Source organism: Heterocephalus glaber, unplaced genomic scaffold, assembly GCF_053883595.1.
Source record: "Heterocephalus glaber isolate CG9 unplaced genomic scaffold, H.glaber_assembly_v1.0 deba00001457, whole genome shotgun sequence".
Lineage (NCBI taxonomy): Eukaryota > Metazoa > Chordata > Mammalia > Rodentia > Bathyergidae > Heterocephalus > Heterocephalus glaber.
In genome coordinates this window covers 13,196,111-13,209,170 of record NW_028258305.1, presented here as the reverse complement: position 1 = coordinate 13,209,170, position 13,060 = coordinate 13,196,111, and the positions used below count along the sequence as shown (strand labels likewise).

Sequence of the window (13,060 nt, the reverse complement as noted above, 5' to 3'; positions counted from 1 at the left end):
TTCTTCTACAGGTTTCAAAAGTGTATTTTTCATAGTTGGCTCTGTTAGTGTACTTGACACATGAAAATTCTCTGTTGGTGAGAAGTGATTTGATGCCTAGGATTCTCATCCTTCATCACCTGTGTCTTTAAGCACTGAAGTCAGGGTGCAAACTGATATTCTGGGGAAAAGCTTTGTATCTTTGAACAATAGTTTCTCCATCTAGAAGCATAGCACCACACTAACATAAATTAATTAATATGAATGATCATACTGTTCAGTTTGAATTAAATATTGATTGGTAGGCTTAATTCCAAATAAGTAAGAAACAAACTACGCATTTTGTTTCTGGGTTAGAGGCCTTTAAATTTAAAAAGATGTAACTCATTAGGGATAGGAATAAGAAGTGTTTGGCTACCTGATTTTTCTTTCAGTGCATTGCTAAAATCTCTTAATACTTTGGGGAATTTGACCCGAAGTTAATATTCAGAAAGTATCCTTTGGAGAGGTAAAACATCATAAAACATTTACTTTTAGTTTAGGGCTGCCACATAAAATACAGAGGAACCAGTTAAATTTGAGTTTCAAATAAACAATAATTAATTTTAGTATGAGTTTTTTTTTACTATAGTTGCAAATATTTTGTGGAACTTAGACTAAACATTATTTATTTTTTATTTGAAGTTCAAATCTGACTGGATGGCCTGTATTTATACTTGCTAAGTATGGTGTGAATGAGCTGATGGAGTTATTTCTTGAGAATGTGTTCTTGAGAGGGACAGACAATAAAGAAGACATTTGGGCAAAGAGAAATAAAGATGAGCAACTTGAGCTATGTACAGAAAAGAATACTGTATGAGCAAGTAAAAAAAAAAAACCAAACAAACATCAAACTGGTTCTAGTTATCACTAATAATTCCTTGAACATGTAAATAAAGCCCTGATTTGAAGGTAAAGTTTGTTCCTTCTCTGAGGACGTGACCACTTTCCTACAGCATTTGGATCTGATCCCAGTGCAGCATTCAGTTACCCCAGACTGGACAAGCAGAGCTTGGAGGTAAGCAGAAGAGATGAACAACGCAGGCACTGGATACCTTGGAGCCTTGTAATCTTGCTTGCACAACATCCAGATTGCATGGTTCTTGGCTTCAGTGCAGTTGGGCACAATTTCAATGCACATCTATGGAGACCATGTCACAACAACAAAACAAACCAATGTAGCTGCGAGTTACATTAACAGCTTGAAAAAACAAGTCAACAGATTTGAGGACTGCTCTGGGAGCCCCTCCCTGGGAGAGCCTCTGGCAGAAAAGGAGTTACCAAGATCCCTTTTTGAGATTTTTTTTTCAGCTAAGATTTCTCTATATGTGCAACTTGTTCATTTCAAAGGTTATTATTATTATTTTTTTGATGAGGGAAACTCTTCTTTGCTTTATTGTTGATCAGCCTCAGATCTTCCTGAGGTAGAGTGGTCTTTGTTGCATGCAAGTTTCTCAGCCTAAGACGTGGTTTCCCTGCTCAGATAAGGCAATGCTACATCTGTTCACAGGCTCTTCCATTACCGTTAGTCACAAATACATTGAGCCAGATTTTATACATTTTGTGATGCTTCAGTCACTGTTTGATTGCATATTGGTAGTCAAAAAAAGTTTATATACTTCTATGTTGTAGCAGCATACAATTCTGGTGTAACTTGTTGAACAAAATTTGCTCCTTATAGACAGTACATTAGTAGATAGTAATACTTTCCCCATTGCTGAATTTAGAACAAACTGATTTCATAAAGTATGACAGTGGAGTAGGCCCAGGAATATATGTGAGTTGGAGTCTTGCCAGTATCAGGAACTTCCCATGCTCATATATTTTTTATTTCTGATTTTTATGAAATATTTGATTTATATGCCATATTAGGGTGTGTGGGTGAACAGTAACGAGAAGGAAAATGAAACATTTTGGAAGGATCTTCTTACTTAATGTAATTTCTTTCAAAATAAATATAAGGTATGCTTTATTTTGCATTTTTATTCTTTTAATCTGATTTACATATATTCTTAGTCATATTATTCCTCAAAATTTTCCCTCTACATTCATACATTGTAACAACTTAAAATTTTGCTTTGCTTGATAATGGTAAATTTATAAGACAAAACAATAAAAACAGTAAGGCTATCTCATTTTATTTGGTTGTACTTTTAAAGCAAGTTTATTCTGACTCATATCCTGGGCTATCTCAATTTGTACATGTTTTTGGAATTTTTTTTCCAGTTTCAGTATTTGCCCTAGTTGTACTTTTTCCCATTACCCATTTCCCAACTCTTGCTTCCAAATATCCTCTCTTTTCCCCCACTGTCTCTTCCTATGTCTCTAGATCTTTTGGGAAAGTCTCAACTTTCTTTTCTTTTTATCACAGTACTTTCATGAAGTTCTTCTCCAAGTTCCTTAAAGTGTATGAAACAGATTGCCCCTAGTTCAAGGCAATGCCAGTGAAAGTCATGGAATGATTCAGAGTCTGGTGAAAAAGAGGATGAGTTGGTTATAACCTCTCTGAGGTCTGTTCTACCATGAGGATGTCATGATTCCATGAAAAGATACTCCTGGGATTGATGCATCATGTTAGCTCTTTCTCTGCATTTAGTCCTTAACTCAAATATTATTGTTGAACTTAATAAGTTACATTGAGTTGAAAAACAAACCAAAAAGAAAATTCTCAAGCCATAAAAAGAATTAGCTCCTTTCAGAGAGGCCAGATCACTATTAACAGGTAGTCAGAAATTCTTACATTATCTGAGACGAGATTAACTCTTAGAGAGGAACTTGGAGAGACTAACTCCGAATGCAACCAGCAGGACTTTCTTTGGCACATCCTGGCTTTCTTTACCTGTATAGTAACTGTAAACCATCCCAGGGGACCTAGAGGTAAGTGATAGATGTAGCAATCCATGCCTTCCCTGGGATTGCTGTAGTTAGGACTTCATTCAGGATGAAAAGCCACTGCCCCTATGGAACCATGCCCAAGTGAGAGCCATTGAAAAGAGAGGCTGCAAAGTTCTATATCACACGTGATAAGCATAAATTCAAATGTACTTATTCTGTTGAAGCCATTTGCTTATTTTTGTTTGTTTGTTTCATAGTGCACTTGCTCTGTTCCAAGAACATTGTTCAACAGTGGTGAACAGTTGTGAGCAAAGCTAGATAGGAAATTCTCACTTTCATGAAGTGGTATATCGTCTAGTGGGGAGGAAAGATAATTATCACATAATTGCACAAATAGAATTAAAATTGTATCAGTAATAAATGTCCAAAAAAAGTACATGGGACTATTAGAACATATAATAGGTAGGATTGATGGAGTCATGAGTTGAGAGGAAACAGAAGGAGAAGTAACGTGTTGTGGGAGGACAAGCAGTTCTCTAGATTCTGCGGCCAAGGGCCAAATCTCTGTGAGAGGAGGGATGAAGGGAAAAGACCAGTATAGATGGAAGGTAGTAAGGATGAGGCAACAGCAGGAGACAAGATGAGGATGTGCAGCAGGGTCCAGATCATCTAGGGTGGTACAAGGCTATCATATGGGTGATTTTGGTCTTTAATTCTAAAAGCAATAAAAAGTCATTGAAATGGTTGAGGAGCTGATGGTAGGGAGAGAGAGGTAATCAGACTTACATGTAAAACATATTTTCTTTCTTTCTTTTTTTTTTGGTACTGGGGATCGAACTCGGGTCCTTGGGCTTGCAAGGCAGGCGATGGAACCACTGGGCTAAATCCCTGGCCCCCATATTTTATTTCAATATAGTAAGCACCATGAAAATTATTAGAGGTCCTCAAACACTTAAAACTGGCAGTATTTTTAGGATTGACTTTCATTTCTGAGGTGGCTGTGTACCTTGGACAAACCCTTCATTCTCTTCAGAGGCCAGTTATAGGCCCTAATCAACTTTCATGAGTGTAATATCAATAATTATAACTTTATATGACAAAATGTGGCATTTACTAAATTTAACAAAAAAAAATATTCTTGACAAAATTTAGATGGCAAAATTTTTACTTGGTATAAAAAATATTCAAAAAAAGAAAACAACATGGTTGAAGGTAAAATTAGTAAAATTATATGTAGATGAAATACCTCATAAATGGATAAAATCTTTATTATAAATTCATCCTCAAAAGAATTGATCCTGGTGAAAATAATGTCAGAAGATAAAAACTAAAATTAAAAAATTAGGAATATTGTCAATATCCAAATAGAAACTTGGGCAAAGGATTACAATGATTTACCTTACTATAAACTACTTTAGTGTATCTCTTTCCATGAAAATATGGCCAAAACATCTAAGAGTACACTCATGCCATATCTATTCACCATAGTACTAGAAATTCAAGTAAAAAAAATAAAAAAAGAAATAAAAGGCATCCAAATTAGAAAGTAAGAAATGAAATTTTTCTGCAGATGATATGATCATGTAAGTAGAAGCCCCTAAGACTCAGCCAAAAACCTATCTGAATTAATAAATGAATTCAATAAAGTTGCAAGTTACAAAATCAACATGCAAAAAATTAGCTTTATTTTTATATACAAACAGTAAATTATCAGGAAAAATTGAGAAAATAATTCCATTCACAATATCAATAAAAATAAAATGCATAGAAATAAACTAACCCAAAAAGGTGAAAGACTTGCACACTAAAAATTATAAAACATTGATGAAGGAAATTAAATAAAAAACCAGATAAATGGAAAGATATTCAGTGTTAATGGATTGGAAGAATTAATATTACTAAAATGTTACCCAAAGTGATCTACAGATTTAATGCAATCTGATAGGCAATTTCATTAACATACTGTACAGAAATGGAAAAAAATACTAAAATTCATAGGAAACCACAAAAATCCTTGAATAATAATAACAGTCTTGAATAAGAAGAACAAAGTTGGAGGAATCACACTTTCTGAATCCAAAACATATTACAAAGCTACACTATGTAAATAATTATAGTACTAGTATAAAAACATGCATACAGACCAATGGAACAGAATAGAGAGTCCAGAAGTAAATTCACAAATCTATACTCAATCAATTTTTAATAATAGTGCCAGGAACACTCACTAGGGGAAGGATAGTCTCTTTGATAAATGGAATTGGGAAAACAGGATATCAACATGAAGAATGAAATTAGACCCTTATTTTAAATCATATACTAAACCAATCTCAAAATAGTTTATAGACTGAAATGTAAAAAGACTCACATCATAAAATTACTAGAAGAAAACATAGAGAAAACACTTCTTGACATTGGTCTAGGCACTGATTTCTTTGTTTTTGAGATCCTTTTATTTTTTAAAGGACTGCTTTAAAATTTTAAACTACAAAACAGACTCCATACATTCTGCCATAAATAAAAAACCAATAAGGCAGGACTCTACATAAGCAAACTGAGAACAACTATTTTTCAGAAAATGTGATAAAATGGTTTACAATCATTAGCCATCCAGTTCTTAAAATAAAACTGGAAAACTCACAAATCTTCAAATGGCCCAGACAATATGCCCTTGAAGAGGGGACAAAACATAGTTCTGTGGGCTGGGGATTTAGCTCAATGGTTCCGCTGCATGTCTCACAAACACATGGTCCCAGAGTTTGATCCCTGGTACCAACAAACAAAATGTGGTTCTGCCATTTTGTACTGTTCTCACATTTTTGAAAACCTAATCTTGCTTGGAGCATAGGTCTGTTCCATATTCTAAAATTCACACAGGTTTTTTTTTTTTCCTCAAGAACCATATAGTAGAGGCACTAATGACAATACAACTTTGTTTCCAAGAACCTTATAACAAAGTGTTATCTCTTAAACATACGACTTCAGAGGCAAAAGGGAATCCTGTAGGTTTTCTCAGAGAGGCAGCTTCTGAGCCTGCCTCATTGGATTTCCTTCTTCATTCGAATCCTCGTTGGGGCTTTTGACGGCCTTGGTGAACACTGCATTACTCTCTGCTGGGCCATTGCCTTCCTCAGCCAGCACTGGGGCCGCCCTGTGATAATCCTCACGGCTTCCGCTACAGTATTTGGTATCTTGCATCTTCGGGAAATTTCCATCAGCTCATCCACTGTACAAAAGGACCCTTTCATTACTGTCTCATAATCCTTTGCTACACGCCTAGCATTCATGTAGTCTCTACTCCGATCTTCAATCTTTTTCTTAGCTAAATGAATATTGATACCCTCTTCATATTTGTTATAGTCTCTCCAGAGTTGTTCAGTGTTGATCATTGGATTAACACAACCTTGTTGATAAACTCTTCAGACAGCTGTTATTCTCTGGTTTTCTGCATAAGATCCAACAGCTTCCACGCCTTTTAGAAAATTGATATAATACACCCAAATCTGATAGGACAGAATTTCCATTCCAATTTTATCCAGTGCAAAGTCATAAGCTTGAGCCATTTTCTCTTTGTAAGTTGGTAGTTTACCTGTGGTTTCTCAGACATATGAAAGATAACACTTCCATAAATCAATGTGCAAAACCTTCATAAGGCATCTCTGAAATAGCTTTTCAACTTTGTCATAATTTTTAGCTTTAATTGCCGCTTCAATGTACAGTTTCCAGAATCTGCCAGAACTGGGAAACTGGGCAACAAGGCGCTCATAAGTCTTCCATGCTTTGTCTATAGGTTGATTCTGTGCCTCTCGAATGAGAATGCTCCAAGCATCAAGGTCATATGGATTTTCTTCTAATTTCTTTTTGGCTTTCTTCACCTTCTCTGGGACATACTCAGCTGCCTGTTCCGTGGCTCGGTTGTCTGATATGGCCTCAGAATTGAAACGTGCATACTAACTAACAATAGAAAGCTAGAAAAGAAAAATTAAACTAAAGACAACCCCTAAATCAGTCAAGCTATCCCTTACCCAGCAGAGCCTGACTGCTAACACCAACTGCCACCACCCACTCCAGCACTGATTTTTAAAAAATATGACACCAAAAGCAAAATCAGACAGGTGTGATTATATCAAATAGGGGAAAAATACCAAAAAGCTTCTTCACAGAAAAGGAAACAATCAACAGAATAAAAGGCAATATACAGAATGCGAGAAAATATGTGCAACTATATTATCATATAAGAGGTTAAAATGAAAAACATAAGGAATTCATTCCTAAACTCAATAGTAAGAAAACAAATAATCTAATAAAAAATGCAAAGAAACTAAAGAGACATTCCTGCTAAGAAGAAATACATATGGCCAACAGATACATGAAAAGTTGCTTAACAGTGGCTAAAAGCCAATCACACCATGATATCTTACCTTACATTTGTTAGCCTGTTATCAAAAAGACAAAATGTTGAGAATATGTGGAAAAAACAACATCCTGTATTCTGATGGTGGGAATGTAAAGTAGGACAGCCATCATGGAAAAAAATGTGGAGGGTTCTTAAAAAAATTAAAAATACAGCAATTCCTCTACTGGGTATATAGCCAAAGGAACTGAAGCCAGTACCTTGAGACATTTTCATTCCTGTGTTTATTACAGCATTATTCACAATAGCTAATATATGGAAACAACATAATGTCTGTTGATGGAAGAATGGATAAAGAAAATGTATATTATATACAATGGAATATTATTGAACCTTAAAAAAGGTTATCTTGGCATTTGAAGTAATATATATGTACCTGGAGGACATTAGCTAAGTAAAATAAGCCAGACATAGGAAGACAGATACTACATACTTTTACCTACACAAGGAGTGATCAGAAATATGGTGAATGTTTAAATTTTAAAAATTACAATAAAAGACACATGGCCATTAATCTCTCTCAAAATTATTCCTGCCACTTCAAACCCATCTGTGCCATCATTTTTGCCACTTTCAGGACTAGTTCTGGAAGTCCTTTTTGTGTGTGTCTTTGTGAGAGATGATAAAAAATACTTTGAATGCTGGTACCATGTGGCATATAGTGGAAAAGCAGGCTAGTGAAAAAACAATACAGTGTGTCTTCATCGACCTTATTCACTGGATTTGTGCAGCTTCTAGCTCTTCTCCTAAATCAAAATGACCATGAAAGGTGAATGTTTTGAATTGATTCAGGACGTGGAGGCAGCCATGACTTGTAATGAAACACACTCATGGAAAAGGACTTTGAGAACTGCTTCAGAAAGTAGTAAGAGCAATGAGATAAGAGTGTTTGAAGTGAGGGAGAGTATTTTGAAGAGGATTAATGTCAACGTGTCTCTTACTATAATAAATTAAAAAAATTAAACACACACGGTATTTTTCGATCACATGTCATATAAGGAATCTAAAACAATCAAACCTGTAGAAGTAGAGGATAGAATGGTAGTTGCCAGGGCTTGTAGAGAGAGAACTGGAAAGATGTTGGTCAGAGAGTACAAAGTTTTAGTTACACAAGATGAGTAAACTCTGAAGATCTAATCCACAGTAATGTGACCATAGTTAAAAATAATATAGAGCCAGGGATTTAGCTCAGTGGTTCTGCTGTCTCCCTCGCAAGTGCAAGGTTCCAAGTTCAATTCCCGGTACCAAAAAAAAAAAAAAAATGTATTTCACTATAGTAAAATACTCAATTATATACTTGAGATTTCAAGAAGGTAGATCTTAAGTGTTCTCATATACATACACAAACAAATAAGTGCAGGCACAAAAGTAATTATGTGAGGAGTGGATATACTCCTTAGCTTGATCATAGTGATTATTTTATAATGTTTATCAAAATATGAAGTTTTTATATATTAAATATGTAAGTACATCCTAAATATATGGAATTTTAATTTGTCAATAATACCTTAGTAAAACTGGAAAGAGAGAAAATGGAAAAAGGAAAGAACAACGTAGAGTAGAAATGACAGCAGCCAAATCTGTTGTTAAAGTTCTATGGGACCTGTTTTTGAATTTTTAATTATTAATATCTATTATGGTGTCCTGTTTATAAAAAAAATCAACTTCCACAAGAAGTACTTTAGAAATTGGCATGCTTAATTTATCCTTTTTCTTTAAATCAAGTTTTAATTTTATCTTGAAAAGTTAGTGAAAAATTAACTGTTGGGACCTACACGCTACTTAGGAAAAACTAAAAAGAGGTTGATCTTTAACATTTAATCAATGAATAACTTTTTTATTTCCTGCATATAAATAGTGTAGATACTTGTTTGGGAGTGCTATTCACTACTTAGTCATATTATAGTCATCTGTTAAATTTTATTGAGCTACAGTTACTCAATTAAATTATTTTATAATTCTACAGTGAATTTAATTTATGACAGTGATTTCTAATTTGATAGTTTGGAGAATTTGATCAGCTTGAAAGTATAAGTGTTTGACAAAGAAGTCATTTCTTATTTTGACCATTTAAAAAAATTCTGACTTCATTTTTAAGAGGGCTCTCTTGAGGTTATAGTTAATTTCCCATTGGTAAAATAAATGGTAATTACTGAAATCTTTCATATAACCTTAGTGGAAAGTGCCTCCATGTCCAATTTGTATAATTTAAGTCAAACCAAGCATAATTTTCACTAATAAACTATTAGAAATAAAATAAGTTATGATTACCAAAAGATATAGATGCTAAAGATTTAGTTTTTTTAAAAAAGCATCCTCTAAGAGAAAAATCAAAGTTCCTTAAAAATGTTAATATTAAGCTGGAACTAATCATGCTAATTTGTTATAAAGATTATTTAGTGAAACATCAGTGGAAAAGGCAACTTGAAAACTGAAATACTGTCTTGTTTACTATTTTAGGTCAGCAGTTCCATAATGTATTTTAAAAGTAGAAAAATGTCACATTTTGTATATACAATGAAACTTTTTTTTTAAGATCTGGGAAATCTGTTTGGAAATCGATCTTGTGTGTTGTTTATTTGTGTAAAGCCTACACCTAGGCATAGTGGTGAAGAGGAAGTCTTTGGGGCCTGACAGCTTAGATTCAAATCCTTGCTGCCTCATGTATTAGGTATCAGACTTTTAGGACAATGGGAAAATTACTTAACCTCTTCAAGCACTAGTTTGCTAATCCCTAACTAAAATGGGGATGATAGTAGTTATATTCCATAGGATTGTTGTCAGTATTCTACCTATTATTATTATTATAACTACCTATAGGAGAGAATTTTCTGGCTTAATACAAATAACTTTCTCCTCATTTTAATGTACACTGTATACTGTACACTGTAATTGGTGTTTGGGGAATATTCTTTTCTATCTAAATAGTTTAACTTCTGTATCCATGTTCTCCCTGAAGGCCTGTAAGACAGCTGTGGGCTCTGTATGTGTTTGGGGTGTTTAACATTATAAAATATAGCATGGTATTATATTATGATAGGATTCTAATATTGCAGGTGTTTAAGACAGAGGGAGCACACAGAAAATAGAACTAGTTCTGAGAAGGTAAGTATAATAATAAATTCTTCTTAAAACATTTCTGTCTCTACTTGTTTAAAATTTCTTTAACAATCATATAAAATGCTGGCATCAGATTAAATTTCTAATTTTTTTCCTGATCTTCAGATTTATATGACTCTCCTGTATGAAATGCCTTTATACAGCTGGCTCCACTTTTATCATGCCTTGTGCCTTGGGACCCTTGTAGCAAGAAGGATCAACAAGAAGATGATCGTGTGTTTTACCCACTCAGTGTTATTGGTGGAAACCACAGCATAAGAGTAAAGCTGTTCAGAAGGGAGGTGTGCAATATTACACCTAATGTTAATATGGAGGCAGTGCTGAAATGACAAAATGGGGTGATGAATAGAGGGAGCCATCTGTACTCCTGCAGGACTTAATGTTAATAGGTGTTTACTAACTTCTTATTGACCCAAAGTTTCTTTAGGCAATGTATTCCCAATTCAGGCTGCTGGGATTTTCTACCCTTGTTAACATTTATTTTCACCACCCTGCTCTCCCTCCATTTATAAAGACGTAATGCTTAAAGGGCTATTTGTTACCACTGTTCAGTGTCACCACCATCAAGGCGCTACCACATTTAAGGTGCTCTGCAGGGCAATGAATAAATATTTGCCAGTGCTCTAAATGCCAAGGCCTCTTGAGGACTTAAGAGGAGTGTTGCTTACGCAAGAGTGGGGGAAGGGCAGAATGATTCCTGTGCAGCAGATTTTGGTGCTCTGGACTGAATGTTTCCAAAAAATGTACCACATTATTTTGCTTCAGTTGTTAGTATTAGCCACTGCCTCTCTCTCAAGCTGCCTTGAAATACTCTCATGTTGACACTTTGGAGGAGAGCAAGAATTTTCTTCGAGGTTAGGTTTTGATCTGTATTTGAAAAAAGAATCATAAAAACATTGGTTTGCTGGGCTGTGACAAAGCAAGCCTTCGACCTCACATTGAGGACTCAGCAAGTTGCTTCATGTTTTCTATTTGTAACTGCCTTCTCTCTGTCAGCTTTGTTGAAGCATCCATAAAACGAAATAGCTTCATTAAATACAAGAGGGTAAGAGAAGTTGGCAGTTGCAGTTATTCAAATAGGCTTTCCTCTTTAGCTGTTTACACTCCAGGTGGGGAAAAAAAGTCAGAAGATGAATTCCTGCTTATCACTTGTTATTCATGACCTGCATTTTGCGGGTAAGTGAGGTCAACCAGGCTCTGGAAAATGGGGGCATTTTGCATCAGGCGCAGCACTAAGCTGGTGCACAAAATTAATGTTATGACAGCTAGGATGGCCTTGCCACTGCCATTTCATTCACTAAGTTTGCATATGTGGACAAAGAATATCTCAGGTAGGATTGTCTTGCTTATGGCCTCTGGCTGACAGGGACAAGCAGTAGTTCTGCCCTGAGATTAGCTCTTCCCATCCTTAGATTCTGTTCTTTCTTGAAGCTTTCACCACAAAATTGGTGTCTTTTCTAAACCTAAGGCATCTATATTTCAGTGAGCTGAGAGGATGCCTAGATGCATAGGAGGTTTTAACTCTAAGACTCTTACAGTCAGTAAATGAGGTAAGTGCTGATGATGTTTAGTAAATCACCATGCAAATGTGAGGTAATTTGAACTCATGAAAGATGGAGGTGTTTCTATGATCTCTGGTTGTGGGAAAAGGACATTTCAAACCAGGGGGATAGTTTGAACAAAGGCACAGAGGTGTTTCTAATCAGTGGATACTTTTTTTGGACCTTGCTTTATTTATTTTGAACAGTATTTGCTAATATTGATCACTTGTTTTATCTTGAAGTCTTCTCTTGGCTTTGGTGACCCCTACATTCTTTTGGGTTTCCTCCTGCTTATATGATGGCTTTTTTCAATCTTACCTCCAGTTTTCTATTACTATACATTTGGTTGATGCTGTGCCTGTGCCTCCAATCAGGCCACTCTCCTTGTGTTCATTCTTGCATGAACTAACTGGGATTCCACAAGAACTATGTTAATCTTTTCCAAGGGCAATGCCCCCAGTGAATGAATTAACTTTCACTAAGCCTCACCTCTTACAGGTACTGCTGATTCTTAATACTGGCACATAGGAGATCAAACTCCCAGCACTCAAACCATATCTAATCTATAGCAACTACTAATATTGTATGCTCAGGGTCTGTTTACTGTCTTTATCACTTTAAGCCATTATCTCTTTGAAAACCCGGAACATTTTAGATAGTAAATAGATACTTTTTTGAGTGATAAGTGAGTAACAATGAACGAAGTGTCTGTATGGAATGTCAGATTACCCACTGTGAGTGAAGTATAGGATATGTAAAAGACAGAAGTAAAATATATGAAAGAAAAATGGTGGAGTATCTGACATTGTATTTTCTGAATACTAAATCTGAGATGAAGATTCTAGGGGAGGAAGTTTATTTGGAATCAATAACTGTGAGGGAGTGTGGGGGGGAATATGGTAGAGGGAGAAATTGAACTAAAATGAAGTTTCAGAAGGGCTCTCAGCTGATACCATGTGGCATTCAGAAGCTGACATGATCCTACAAAGTTGTCCTGAATTGAGGCAAGGTTCTGGGCCTTTGTATCCTCACAGCAAGCAGTCACTGGATGTGGGCAGCCTCTGGGGAGGAGATAAAACTTGGGCCAAGTATCTTCAATTGCCAAGGACAATTTCTGAAGAGGGGTTTAACT

General features: G+C 35.3%; 1 protein-coding gene across 1 annotated transcript in view; it reads right to left on the bottom strand.

Moving 5' to 3' along the window:
• Positions 1 to 4,515: 4,515 nt before the first annotated feature.
• Efemp1 (EGF-like fibulin extracellular matrix protein 1) overlaps positions 4,516 to 13,060 on the bottom strand; it is a 97,186-nt gene continuing 88,641 nt past the window's right edge. The window contains exon 11 of the mRNA XM_087216358.1: positions 4,516 to 6,821. Within this exon, the coding sequence (XP_087072484.1) occupies positions 6,804 to 6,821 (18 nt within the window). The 3' untranslated portion in view covers positions 4,516 to 6,803. The remainder of the gene's footprint in view (positions 6,822 to 13,060) is intronic.